Source organism: Asterias rubens, chromosome 13 (assembly GCF_902459465.1).
Source record: "Asterias rubens chromosome 13, eAstRub1.3, whole genome shotgun sequence".
Taxonomy (NCBI): Eukaryota; Metazoa; Echinodermata; class Asteroidea; order Forcipulatida; family Asteriidae; genus Asterias; species Asterias rubens.
Genome location: NC_047074.1, coordinates 4,836,983 through 4,852,375, shown reverse-complemented (window position 1 = coordinate 4,852,375; position 15,393 = coordinate 4,836,983). Strand labels below are relative to the sequence as shown.

Sequence of the window (15,393 nt, the reverse complement as noted above, 5' to 3'; positions counted from 1 at the left end):
TAGCTAGTTAGTTTCCCTTGTTGTTTATATTGAAGATGGACATGAAGTAAGTTGTGTTATTTAAAGGGTTTTGATACCTTTTGTAGGTCATGTTTTTGGCCATGACATGCATCCCTACTCACTGTGAAAGAAAATGTATGTAATATAATTTACCTGTCACAGGGAAATGTTTTCGTGAGAATTGCATAAATTCGTTGTACATGCTAAAATATTTGTTGTCTCATATTAACTTGTCTATGATGGTTTAGCGCTTTAGAGACCATACACCCCTCTTAACATTCATGCATGACGACACCATTCTAACCCAAATCAGCTGTCGGCACACATCACACAAGTACCAGCTACTTGATCCTAGCTGCAGTGGCTGTGCTGATGGCCTTATTTTTGGTTAGAATGATGACGTCATGTATGAATATAAGGAGAGGCGTATAGAACCCGTAAGTGGCTTTCATCAAAATAACCCACGGCACCCGGAAACGGGCGTAATAGTTGTACCTAAATTCCTGTCAACCTAAGAGGTCAAAGTAAAAGGTTATAATCCTGAACTGACCAATGGAATTGTGTTGACTTTTGATAATCAAAAACAAATTTCGTTTTTAGATTACTTTTTAAATTTTGGGTTCAACAAAGAAACATTGACTAGTGCTGGCACCTGCCACCTTCGAATAAACATTATTTTGTCAAATTTGTTTTTCGGAGGTGCCAGATTATTTTTAATACTAATAACAATAGAGTCAAAACCAATAAAAGACCTTACAAAATTGTCAATGCCCAGCCGTATGGGTAATAATAATAATAGCAAAGTCTTACATAGCGCACGTATCAACCAATAAGGTACTCAAGGCGCTAAGTATATACACTTAATGATGCAAAAGTCAATTGTAATGAGTTAATAATACATTGGTGTGAAATGTTAGCATTTTTAAGACTCATTATTAAGTTTCTGTGTTTATTCTTTGTTAAATATTAAAATCTTCAAACTGATTATCTGAGTTGAGTCAAGTGTATCTCATTTCGTTATTTGCTCAGAAGAGCACACTGGGGGTAAGCCATCGTGTGCACTCCCCTCCAACCAGCAGATGTTGAATTCCAAACAATTAAAGATGAATCCTTTTAAAATTCCTTTTCAAGAATCGGCAGTTGTATTTCCAATAAAGTCCGGTTCATAACTTCCTGCCGATGCGAATGCGATACGAATGTTGACGTCACAAATTCACAACAAATAATTCGCAGCAGTTGAGCTATGCTCAACTCTAGCGAATATTTGCAGCGAGTTGTGTTGCAAATTCACGTCAGATTCGCTTTGCATTCGCAGGGAGTATGAACCAGGCTTTAGTCCTTCAACTTGTGATTTCAATCCATTTTTATGTCATATTCATGTTAGTTACAACACGCCATGTGACCTTGGAATGACCTAAGTTGAAAGTTCAAGTTGTGGCCCAAGTAAAGTTTAAAGGTCGGCTTTGAGTCTATGTGCCTTGACTGCACTCATAGTTTCATAGTTTCTAGATTTTTATTTGCAGCTTCTATGACAAATCTATAATAATAGTTTAGCTTAAAATACATATCAGTACTCGGACTGATAGAGTTAAAGGCACTGGACACTATTGGTAGTTACTCAAAGTAATTGTCAATGGAGAACTATTGATAGCATAAAACATTGTGAGAATCAGCTCCCTCTGAAGTACTGAGAAAGAGGCAATTACTTCCTAAAATTATAAAATACTTCAGGTCTGAAGCATTATACTATGCATCGGAAACACTCAAAGTTATGCAAAAAGGGTGTTTTTTTACTTTCACTATATTCTCTTGCAACTTCGATGAACAACTGAGTCCAAATTTTCACGGATTTGTTATTTTATGCATATGTTGGGATGCTCCAAGTGAGAATTGACCCCTTGCACGCACCTCACACGCGGCAACTGTGCCACGCTCACCATTTTGGTTTACGTGCAAACGCTGCATTGCCTAAAATGCGCACTTCACTCAATAATTGCCCACCAGTATGGCGCATCGAAGATTATTCTGAGGATGACGTCAGGTGAAATGGGTCAATACTGTCCTTTGACATATACCAAAGGTGTCCTGGAGTCGATTTCACAAAGAGTTAGGACTAGTCCTAACTTAGGACTAGTCCTAGGAGATATACAAATTGCATGGATAGTCCCAAGTTAGGACGAGTAACTGGTCCTAACTCGAGATAAGACTAGTCCTAACTCTTTGTGAAATCCACCCCAGTGCCTTTAAGGACATTATTGCTAGCTAATGTTGACCCCCGTCTGCTTTCGTTGAATACTTGACTGTTTTCTTCTCAACGTCGGCAATAGTTTCTGGGAGGGGTTTATTAAGACTCTCTGGTAGGCGAAGATCAAGACAAGCGCTTACTAATGCAGTGATACCAAACGCCATGTAGGAAATGCTCTCTCCCTGTGTATTAATAAGAAAAAAGGTGAACAAAAAGTAGCTTAAGTTTTTCCATCAAGGATTATGATTTCAAAGTATTGTTTGGCCTGGAATTACGTCTTTGAGAGGGCAAGGCCATTTTCCTTTAGCAAAGGGCACTTCCATTGGACAAATCTGAAGTCTATGGGGAACCTTTTGAAGGGGTACTAAGGACAAGACCAGGGCAACAGATGACATGACCTCGGTATAAATCAAGGCCCAGGCCTGTATGCTTCGTTTTTGAAAGGGCAAGGGCACCAAGGCATTTTCTCCTTGGTAAATGGACACCCTATGAGCAAGTTGAAAATTGCTACTGGTTCATTTATGGGCACATGACCAGGGGGGCATGGAGCCAATGGGAGACTTTCTGGGACGATAGAGGGCAGCAGACTTACCGGGTAAATCCATTGTTCTCAGAATTATGCGCATGTTCAGAACTACGTAAACAATGGAAATTTACCCGGTATGTCTGCTGCCACCTAGTGTTGGAAAGTCTCCTATTGCCTCTTGCCTTCCTCCGTGAAGTATCAGGCCTGACCACTAGGAGTGACCTTGTGTGTTCCATGGCATTTCCTGGCAGGCAAGATACTACACGATACTACTGTTTTATCGGACAAGAAATGCACTGAGAAATTGTCTCAGAATTCCCATATTATCAAGAATTGAAGAAGTTTTTGAGATGTACCCGGTTTCTTCATTTACAAGTTGAGAGATTGTAGTTGAGTGCACTTTCCATAAATTGTGAGATTTTATGAATTCTTCCAGTAAGCTTTGTACAAATCTTGCCTGCAGGAAGACCATGCTCTGTGGTTTTTGTACACACCTGCGAGGTCATAGGTCACCAGGCCACTTAGTTCAAAATAAAGAGTGGCACCGATGTTAAAAAAGTTGAGAGCTGCTCAATATGAAAATCTTGCCTACTAACTTTCCGCAAAGCAAAACTGAGCAGGATGTTAGTCATAAATTGACGTGTAGGTGCAAAAACTTGTTTTAACGTATCCTGCACTAAAATTCTCCACGCAAAAACAGTTTATCCCAGGTTTGAAAAAAAAAAAAAATGGAGACGGTCTACTTACAAACGGTGGGAGAGTTGGTGCAATCATTCCTCCAACCCGAGCTGACATTGAGCACACTCCCATGGCAGTGGTCCTGCAGACAATCAAAAATAACCTTCTTAAAGGTAGTGGACACTATTGGTAATTACTCAAAATAATTATTACCATAAAACATGTAAAACCTTACTTGGTAACGAGTTATGGGGAGAGGTTGATAGTATAAAACATTGTGAGAAACGGCGCTCCCTCTGAAGTAATGTAGTTTTCGAGAAAGAAGTAATTTTCCACAAATTTGATTTTGAGACCTCAGATTTAGAATTTGAGGTCTTGAAATCAGGCATCTGAACGCACACAACTTTGTGTGACAAGGGTGTTTCTTCTTTCATCATTATCTCGCAACAATGACGACTGATTGAGCTCAAATTTTCACAGGTTTATTTGTTCATATTTATGTTAAGATACACCAAGTGAGTAGACTGGTCTTTGACAATTACCAATAGTGTCCAGTGTCTTTTAGGAAAAGTATTCCAAGAAAGTTGAAAATCGAAGACGGCTGTTGATATAAACTCAATTGAGGCTCGACCCCCAGATCAAAGCAATAGTACCAAGGGAGAAATCTTAGGCATCTGCTTTGAGTCAATTTGAGCATGCTGCCATTTTAGATGCTGCCGCATTGCCGTCGCGTTGCCAAACCGCCTTGTGCATCGAGGCCATACTGGACACTTACCTGAGGACTGTCGGTAGGAGTTCACTTGAGAATAAATAAGCCGTAGTGAAGGCGACGCAGACGCCCATTTTACCGGTTAGCGCCAGACACGTCTGAGCTGAGAAAAGGGTGGTTTCTGTCAAAACAAATCAACATAATACATATATTTAATACATACATCAAAAAATGGTCTGAATTTGAGTATACATGTACATGTATTGGATATGGCTGATTACCTAGCCATTAGCCATCATAAGCCATATGGCAAAGCTAGCCAAACAAACGTCTTTTTTTCTTCGTTCTGTTTCAGATAATCATACCCATCCTACACAGCCAATCATTTGGATCCTTAAAGGCACTGGACATCCACTATTGGTAATTACTCGAAATAGTTGTTAGCATAAAAACTCGGTAACGAGCAATGGAGAGCTGTTGATAGTATTAAACATTGTGAGAAACAGCTCCCTCTTGACCGATTGAGCTCAAATTTTCACAGGTTTGTTATTTTATGTATATGTTGAGATACACCAAGTGAGAAGACTGGTCTTTGACAATTACCAATAGTGTCCTGTGTCTTTAAAAGAAAGGTTTCTCCTACAAGCTCCCATCCCCAATTTAAAGGGGTAGTCTGGATCCACTTATTTTCAACTTCTGGAAATCTAACCTGGAGTTGGAACGGTGTATGATGCAATTAACTTTTGCACAGACTCTCCGAATGGTGCTCAACTGCATCCCAAAGTGTCCAGTGCCTTTAAAACAAATTCGGCTTTTGGACAAAAATTTAACTTTTTTTGAGAAGGGTGGTCTACATTACCAAAGTATGACCCTATCTTTATTAAGAAAAATATATATATATATATAACACCATGTAAGCAATTGCTTTTCATTTGTTTAAACACTTACCAGCAGCATTTGGCATGACTACTACTCCTATGCAGGCAAAGCCTGAAATCAACATAGACACTGTCATGGTCGGTCGGCGTCCAAACCTATCAGGAAAAACACCAACATAGTAATAATAATAATATTAAAGTCTTATATAGCGCACGTATCTACCAACAAGGTACTCAAGGCGCTTAGTATATACATTTCTACAGAAAGATAGGTTATTTACAATGTTTTAAGTCCCTGTTGAAAACTCATTTGTTTAAAGCTTCTTTTTTGTAATTTGCCTATTTGTATCTTGTATCTTTCTCTAATTGTTTATTTTATTGTTTCTTTAATGCGCTTAGAGGCTTTTGCATTAGGTGCTTTAATGTCTTATTATTATTATTATTATTATTATTATTATTATTATTATTATTATTATTATTATTATTATTATTATTATTATTATTATTATTATTATTATTATTATTATTATTATTATTATTATTATTATTAGTATTATTATTATTATTATTATTATTATTATTATTATTGAAAGTTATGAATTCTGAGACACAATTATGTAGCAACTTTTAAGGGTTTACAAGGTGCTACGGCGCATACAGCAGCCACAGCCAGGAACACCGGGGCGAACCCCTTCTCTTTTCAATAAGTGCACTGGGTTCTTTTATACGCGTTACACAACACATGGGACCAACGGCTTTCTGTCCCATCCGAATGACGAAGCAATGGTTATAAGTGTCTTGCTTAAGCACACAAGTGTCACGGCTGGGGATTCGAACCCACATTCTGCTGATCAGAAACACCAGAGTTTGAATTCGGTGCATGGGGGGCCTTACCTCTGACTAACAGAGAACTTGTCTGTCTATATATTCTACTGCCGTAGAGTAGATTTCAGAATTTGGGAAACTATTTTAGCTGAAGAGAAACTGTCCAAATTCAAAATTCGCCGCTAACTAATGAAAAATGCTTGCTGTAAGCACAGAATTCCCTGCTTCCGTAAGCGCTGATTCTGTGCTTATACGGTAAGCAGAGCCATGAACTTGGGTCCTGGTCTCGTAGATCAAAAACAAAACTCATGTGAAAAATGTTCTTACCTGTCTAATGTGTAGATGCTCAAGACACATGCTGGTATTTCCACCAGTCCAGAAAGAGCAAAATTCAGGTACATATTCCCGCCTAGATTCCTAGCACCGAATGTCAGACCGTAGTATGCCATACAAGCAGTAAACCTGATTGTAAAGACAAGTTCACAATCTGTCAGAATCAAATATTAGTAACGGCTCTTGTATAGGGTGTCTCCAAAGCAAAATACACTTTTGAAATGGCTGCAGAATAAAAAATATATGATTCTGGGGGAAAAGGTTTATATGTATGGATAGCTTATGGACTCTACTTTCATATGACGCCAGAAAGTCTGAAAATAATTAATGATTGGGTGAGCACTGCTCCCTTTTGTGAAGGGTATGAAAGTTAGGTAGCGCAGTAATTAGCCTTCCAATTTGTTAAAGGTAAGTCCTCCGGAGCTTACAAAATTCACTCCAAGATGTAGGCTACTTATTCTTCAGTGACTGTGCTCACCCAAGCATGAATTATTTTTGGACTTTTTGGTGTCATATAAAAGTTGAGTCCATAAGCTATCCATACATCAAAACCTTTTCCCCCAGAATCCTATATTTTTTATTCGGCAGCAATTTCAAAAGTGTGTAGGTTTTTTTTAGAAACACGGTACAGCACCATTTCAAAGAAATTATCATTGCGCTTTGAACATTATTACCTATGACCACTGGGCCACTTATTTAATTCCTTAAACCATCTCAGTTCCCTGGGGGATAGTACAACCTTGCTGCCATGAAGTATAGCGCACTCAGCTACATGTAAGTCAATCACAAGAACCATCTCTGTCCACATTAAGTACCCATTTACCCCTGGGTAAAGAGAAGCAATTACAGTCAAATGTCTTGCTCACGTGTCATGACCAGGATTCGAAGCCACACTCTGATGACACAGCCAAATTAATGTCTTTTTAGGGGTGTCCTTAAGGTACTAAAAAGAGGCCATTGTGGTGTACTTATTAGCTGTATACTACTGCCAAACGGACATCACAGTAAAGCTAAAATTAAAGGGCTGGATGGAATGCTCATCAAAGTCTAGTGTGCTGCTGTATAGGCCCTGGTCATGGTTGAGGCCCCAAAGAATTAGTAGCTCACTGATTTTAATATCAAAGAAAGTTGGGGCTACTACAGCTTCAGCAGTGGCTGTAAGTGTCTATGGCTGGAAAAGGCCTATTTTTCGACTCGTCGCCGCAGCCACATGTCCAGAGCCATAGCCAAAATCGCTTAGATCCGTACGTGGCCTACGACCGTTTTGTTTTTCTTACCATGTAAACATAAGGGTTATCATTCTCATCCTCATAACCGGGGTTCTGAAGAGATCCATCATCCCCTCAGATGTCTTTCTTTTATCATCTTCCCTCTTGTCCACCAGGGTGACCATGGCCCGTGTAACCTTTATCCCATTTTTCTTTCCCATGTACAATAGGATTGCCTCTGCTTTGTCGATTTGTCCGTTCATAGCGAGCCAACGGGCAGACTCGGGTACTATGCTGGGAAAAGTCAAAACAATGAATAAGAAACTTTATTGAATTTCATCTTGGAACGATCAAGGCAAGACATCATTTTGTTCACAAAAGGTTACTCCCATTATGTTCGGCCACATGCCCACAAGGGGCCACAAATGGCTATACTAGTGGCCACTTAAATAATATTCATAAATACCTCAGACAGTTTCGCTATTCCTATTGGTGGAGAGTGCGTCACGTGGGTGTGTATAAACCTTTGTTTATGACCGGTAAAAAGTGTTAATTCATGGGCGTAACACGCGACATTGCACCTGTTCTTATAAGACAGTTTCTTCATTCCTATTGGTCGAGAGCAACGGCTGAAACAGTTGTGCCACATCACACGATACACGCGATGCGCACAGCATTCCCTTATAAGGAGTTGTTTACCCGAGGGCGGCTACTAGTTGAAACCTCTTCACCACATATTGATTCCCTTAATAATAATAACAGTATTTATAAAGCGCCAAATTGCCAAAGGATACAAGGCGCTGAGAAGGAAAGAAGAGGGAAAAGACAGAACAAAGATAGAGACGACCAGCTACGAAGAGGCAAAAAGGTGGGTTTTGAGAGCACGTTTGAAGGCTGTGACACTGTTTGAGCTTCTGGTTAGGGTAGGTACAGTGTAAGGAATTCCATAGTCGGGGAGAAGCAATAGAAAATGCCCTGTCACCTGCAAGTTTATGGGTTTTGTGGACTGAAAGGGATTTACCAGTAGAAGAGCGAAGAGAATAAGGAGATGTCTGGAGTAAAAGGAGAGAGGAGAGATAATTCGGGGCACAGTGATTATTATTATTATTTATTTGACCTCAACAAATACAAGTACATCAAAAAGTACAGCAAAAGTTACGAACCAATCAAAATAATAACGAATACAATAAATAAACCAGCAAAAAGCACACAATAAATATAAAAACAAAAAATAAAAATAAAAACCCAGAACAGAACATTACAGGAGGGCAACTAGATGAGCAAAAAAAGGAACGAATTTAAGAGGAGCATGCAGGCATGGGGAGTAAATCAACTGAGGGAAACAACTGGACAGACCAACAAGGAACAACTTATGTGGGTCAGGAACAACAAAAGTAAACTTGATTACTGTTGCTCGGAAGCATGTTGTCCCACGCATAAGTAGCACTAATCCAGAGGATTAAACGAAACACAATGGACATAGAACTGACTATACAACAATAGTGATTAGGTTCACCATGCCTGCAAGCACCAGCAAGTTAAAACTAGTTAAGAGGTGGGGTTTAAACAGACGTCTCTAAGTTGGCGGAGAAATGTCGGCAGAGGAGAGATTACAGCAGCATCCCGAAAGTGTGAAGGGAAAGTATCCCATAACCTTGGAAATTGATGGGAAGGTGAATTGAACAAAGAATCTGTGCGAGCGGAGAGATGGCAGGGATTTATTTGTGTGGACCATTGCTCATATAGCAGTTACATGACCATAAGCGGCCACAAATTTCATAGAGCTGAGGGGACTTTACCATGGAATGATCAACAGGAAAATCATCGGCACACAAGTCAGAAAGGTTAAATCCCTCCAGTCTGGTGCAGAGTAGGCCATCAATCCAAACACCTACAGACAAGTCAAAAACATCAAATAATGTTTTAACAAGTCACAATCAGAAGGAATTGTAGCTGCGATAATCGTAACCCTCCTACCCACAGCAGCCGGCACCGCCGTCGGGAGGATGAAGGGTTACAATTATCACAACTAAAGAAACTGTTCTATTTTCATTTTGATACGTTTCAAAGAAACATTTCTGTGGGTGAAGAAACATGCTCAACAGCATTTCACTACTTTTTTGACCAAATTGACCCAAATCCAGCTGGATATCATCACAATAACATATCTAAGTTGCACCATTCTGGGAGTCGTACTCCCTATATGTTTGTTCTTATGAAGTGAGCATTTCAGTCGACTTGTAGACAAGTTGTTGAGTGTCTTTGTCGCAGCGATAGCAAAACAGCTCTCTCGCAACTCTCCTGCAAGACTGCAACAATGCGTGAGGTTAATTTGGCGGCTGGGGTCTCATTCTTTAAATGGAAGCAAGTCGTGTGAGCGGCAATCTCACTCAGGGGAGCAGTCTCACGAGATAGTTGCGAGACGGCCGTTTCGCTATCACACAGATTTGTCAACAAGTCTAGCATTTCGGGGGCAATGCATGCTCCTGCAACAATTGTATAACAATTGGTCTGCTTTGTTAAGTTATCTTATGCAAAAAATAGTTAGCCTGACATTTTGACCCTAGCAGAGTGTTTTTCGAAAGCTAACAAAAATTTAAAGGAAATAATCAAAATTCTTACCGCGATTCCTACTGCAAATGCACAGTGGAAGACCGTACTGATGAGTGCACGTGTTTTGGGCAGCAATGCCTCCACAAAGAGTATATGGCCGGCTAAACCTCCACCTCCGTAGAAGAAACCAACTAAGAATCTATCATGAATATATATTAAAAAAATTATCCGTTAAGGTGTGATGGAATTGTACAGAAGAGACGTCAAATCACAAAGAAATATTTTCAAAGATGAACACAAGTTATTTGCAGGCAAACAATCATTTAAACAGAGAGCACCAGTTTTGGGGGTATTTGTGGCCTTCGGGTGTCGAGTTGAACCACTTTGGATTGTAGGGATGACAGGGTTTCATTAGACATAAGACTATAGAAGGTATGATCAATTTTACATTTAAGGATTAAAAACAGTTTGTATTTGCCAACCTTGTCCAAGGCTTTACACAAGCACCCCGCTAAGCTGGAAGGGGTTAAGCTGGAAGGGGCAACCTGGAAAGCGCGAAGCTGGAGGGGGCAAGCTGGAAAGTGCTAAGCTGGAGGGGCAAGCTGTGGTGCAAGGGACGGCAGGGACTCTTCTACTGGGGGCACTCTTCTTTACCGCCTTTGCATGGCTACCCTTGGAACTGAATCATGGCAAGTTACAGTCGTCTCAAAAAAGATTTCTGAGTGACAGTTTGCTTGGACCATATGTCAAATACATGATCACAAATATGGGATCAAAAGAAAAGAAAGGTACCAGACCATTTTCATCCCAGCCTCACTTTGACACACATGCACTGCTATGATTTAGATTGGACCTACCTTGAGAGAGCATACTGGTATAAATTTGTAGAGAACCCAGACCCCAACTGTGCAACGACCATGGCTAGTGACCCCCAGAAAAAGGTCTTGAGTCGGCCGTACTTGTCAGATGTCCGTCCAAGAACGAGAACCCCGGCCAAGAAACCAAACATGACGAGGGACTGAGTGTTACCGGAGTCTCTTTTCTTCTCACAAACAAGGTCCCACTAAGAGAGAGAGAGTCATCAACTGTTAGTGGTGTAACTAAACATGGGTGGGTTCAAGCATTGGGTACAAAATTATTTGTTTTTTGGGTTATTTTTGTTGTTTTCGTTTGTTGGGGTACAGACCCCTTGCAATACGCGCAGCATACTCACATGTGCCTATCCTGGGTGTTTGTTTGTTTGTTTGTTTGTTTGTTTGTTTGTTTGTTTGTTTGTTTGTTTGTTTGTTTGTTTGTTTGTTTGTTTATTGGGGTGTCTAATTGTTTGTTTAGAATAATAGCGGCTTCTATATAGTGCGCATTATTATTTCTACATACCTCGGACACAATGGACGTGAAATCTTTGGCATAAACAAACTCCCGGCAGGGTGGGTTGAGCTGGCAAGGGTTCAAGCTCGGACGGTCTTTACACACAAACGTCGGTTCCCTCCCGACAAAAGCCAATGTCATGATAAATGGTGCATGGAATAACTGGTTGACAAGGAGAGCTAGAAGGTGTATTTTCTGGATGTAGCCCAATCCTCCAACTAACTCCAAGGCATCGTCAAACTCTATCCCCATGGTTCAGGGTGTTGGAGAGGTGGATTCCCACAAATAAGACCTCCTTGACTGAACCGGGTCCTATACAGATCTGTGGTAGAAATGCTAGAAGAAAATTTGACATTTTAATTTAAAGGCAGTGGACACTATTGGTAATTACTCAAACTAATTATTAGCACAAAACCTTACTTGGTAACAAGTAATGGGGAGAGGTTGGTAGTATAAAACATTGTGAGAAGCGGCTCCCTCGGAAGTGGAGTAGGTTTTGAGACAGAAGTAATTTTCCACGAATTTCAAGACCTCAGATTTAGAATTTCGAGGTCTCGAAATCAAGCATCTGAACACACAACTCCAGGTGACAAGGATGTTTTTTCTTTCATTATTATCTCGCAACTTCGACGACCGCTTGAGCTCAAACTTTCACAGGTTTGTTATTTTATGCATATGATGAGATACACCAAGTGAGAAGCCTGGCCTTTGACAATTACCAATAGTGTCCAGTTTCTTTAAAGGCGCTGGACACCTTTGGTAATTAATTGTCAAAGACCAGTATTCTCACTTTGTGACGTATCCCATATCTGCATAAAATAACAAACCTGCGAAAATTTGGGCTCATTTTGTCATCAGAGTTGCAAGAGGATATAATGAAAGCAAAAACAACACACAATTGTTGCACAACTTTCTGTGCTTTCAGATGCATAATAAAAAGCTTCATAGTCTGTTATTGTTTGAGTGGGAAATTACCTCTCTGTCTTGTAACTTCAGAGGGAGCCATATTTCTCACCATGTTTTTATACTATATCAACAGCTTTCCATTGCTCCAGTAAGTTTTTATGCTAACAATTAGTACCAATAGTGTCCAGAGCAAGTGTTTGGGTACCTTTTACCTACACAAAACATAAATTCCACAGATTGACATTAAACTTTCATGGTTTGAAGATAATGATGGCATGAAGCTTCGCCCTTGAAATATAACTTAAATGCGGAGCTGCTGTAGTTTTTGAGAAATGACAAAAAACATTCACAAAAATAATTGTTGTCTCTGTTGAGACAACTTTTGTTTTGGCCTGTACTACGAGTTTATGCAACTCGCCTAACATTGGTCTGTGATTTTATGTTCACTATTTGTAAGCTAAAAGCGAATGACTGAGGGGGGTCAGTGGGAGGCAACTGCCCTTCAAAATTCAGCAAACCATTGGGGGGAAATTTTGTCACACAGCAAGAAGAACAAAATTCATAAAAAACAGAGAAAGCACAAAATACAATGCTGTCCCACATATGGATTTTAGCTTGAAATGCTCAGTCTGCTAGTATATATATGATTTGAGGTCTTACCATGGTGAGGTATCAATATATATTTGGTTTGCGGTAACACCATGTGTGTATCTACTTGCCAGGTAGGTTTGTACTTAGAGAACTGTCACAGTCTCCTGACGATGACTAGAGCAAGCTATAGTCGAAACGTTGAGACCAATTTAAGAACTGACTCTGCGGTAGTACAGTTAACCACAATCCTATAAGCTGAAGTAGTATCTACATGTATACCATTCGCCCAGGTAATATATAGTTAATAAGCAGAACAGTTCTTTTCAGAACTGAGAAGTCTCCCGAACACCCGTACAATCTACTCCGCGGTAGTAGAATAAAGCAAGACAGTACTCTAAGAACAAACTCTACCTGGCAAGTAGATACACACATGGTGTTACCGCAAACCATATATTCGCTAGTATAGGGATCAAAACATGAGACCATGCACAATATTCTTGTGTTTTTTTTGTGTATATACTTACCAAGCTTATTATATACAGATATCACTGAAAGATCATTCACAAAACCATATCTTCAACCAACTATATCGCATCACACCAGGATTAATATCTTTTCCCGCAGAACAATTTGCCAAGCTTTCTTGACACCCTTTTAGCTGGCAGACAATAAAACTGTAACCTACACATCACTGCATAAACACACAAATAGATACACTATATGCATATGTTTTTATGTTGATGTCATCCAGATGGCTAAACAATGCTGGCTTAGGAACCAGATACTAACAACTATCATAATGGCCAAATTAAAGGCAAAGTATACCTCTGGGTTTTGGGACAGTTAGATTGTTTTGATCCATTATAAAACTGATAAAGGCAGTGGACACTATTGGTAATTACTCAAAATATATTTATTAGCATAAAACCTTACTTGGTAACTAGTAATTGGGAGAGGAATTGCCGGTATAAAACATTGTGAGAAACGGCTCCCTCTGAAGTGACGTAGTTTTAGAGAAAGAAGTAATTTTCCACAAAATTTGTTTTTGAGGTCTCGTCTTGAAAGCACACAACTTCAGTGACAATGGTGTTTTTTTCTTTCAATATTATCTCGCAACTTCGACGACCAATTGAGCTCTAATTTTCACAGGTTTCTTATTTTATACATATGTTTAGATACACCAAGTTAGAAACTGGTCTTTGACACAATGACCGATAGTTTCCAGTGTCTTTAATATATGCAATAAAACTAACATAAGAAAATTTCATTTCAAGATGTGGCAGCTTTTTGAGATATCGCCAAACATCTGGAGAGACTGTCCACGCAGGAAGAATTCTCTGTAATTGGAATTGGAAATCTGGGAAACGTTTTATGCACAGAAACATTTCTCAGATTGAAATGTTTATAAAATCTCTCTCCCTAAAGCCACATTCCTTTGAAGGGAATAATTTCTCAAATTATTATACATTACCACTGCAGTACTTCTTACTAAGTAAGATTTTATGGTCTTTAATTATTGGAGTAATTATCAAATGTATACCCTCCCTTTAAGCATTATGAGGCCAAAGAAAGAAAATACCAGTTGATCTTCCCCTGCCTCATCTTTTTTTTTTGAGGCAGCATCTTTTTTTTTTTTCTTTTTTTTTTCAAAAAGACACATTTTCTGTGTATTTCTCATCAAAGTTAATAATCATTTAAGAGTTTGTAACTAAAAACAAAAATGCTTGGCAACCACCTTTAAAAGAAACAACAAAATAAAAAATAAAAAGGCCCCGATCATCCTCCTCTTTTTGAAAAAAGCCGGACAATCAACTGGTATTCATTGAATACCTCAGACTGTTTCACAATTCCTATTGACACCAATAGGAATAGCGAAACTGTCTGAGGTGTTTATGAATTGAATTTAAAACCATAGAGCAAGGAACTTGCCCTATGGGACAGGCCACCGTTGTTTGATTAATCCTTTAAATAGAGTGTAAAGCACATACTACCAGTCTTGTTATACTTACAGCTGTTATCACAGGAAGATATCAGCGTTTCCACAGAACCATCTTGAAACGCTCTCCAACAACTATTTTTATGAATATCCTACCATGATTGCTATCCCGATGCTATTACACACTATTTGAATACTATTCCTGCACTGCACTGTAGCTGCACAACATAATAAATCACTGCATGGTACACAAACTGACACAACAATGAACATTGTTCACTGCACATACACAAACTGATCATACACAACAATGATAATGGGATAATGGGATAGGAGGTACAGACTAATACCCAGATTATTTGTACAGATAGATTTTATCAATAGCATTCTGCACTGATGTTAAAAATAAAAGCCAAGTACCCCGATCTCAGACAAAAATTTCAAATTTCATTAACAGGTATTTTAAGCAAAAGTGACATCATTGATAAGGCACAGGGAAAACTGAATGGTATATGACCATCATTTTGAAAGCTCCATGGTACATGTATGACCAGAGTTAATTGGCCCAACCTCCAGGGCCTAATTTCATAGAGCTGCTTAACGGTCGATTTTGGGCTTAACAGGCGCACCTAGCAAA

The 15,393-nt window shown here is 39.3% G+C and overlaps 1 protein-coding gene across 1 annotated transcript; it reads right to left on the bottom strand.

The window, feature by feature from the left end:
- Positions 1-2,195: 2,195 nt before the first annotated feature.
- LOC117298258 (solute carrier family 22 member 15-like) lies at positions 2,196-15,393 on the bottom strand. The gene is made up of 11 exons (XM_033781398.1): positions 14,830-15,393; positions 11,333-11,659; positions 10,813-11,018; positions 10,025-10,154; positions 9,202-9,293; positions 7,472-7,696; positions 6,189-6,323; positions 5,107-5,192; positions 4,225-4,339; positions 3,519-3,591; positions 2,196-2,427 (listed from the first exon to the last, which is right to left on the bottom strand). Exons 2-11 carry the CDS (start codon positions 11,573-11,575, stop codon positions 2,263-2,265), a joined length of 1,470 nt encoding a protein of 489 aa, XP_033637289.1. The 5' UTR covers positions 11,576-11,659; positions 14,830-15,393; the 3' UTR covers positions 2,196-2,262.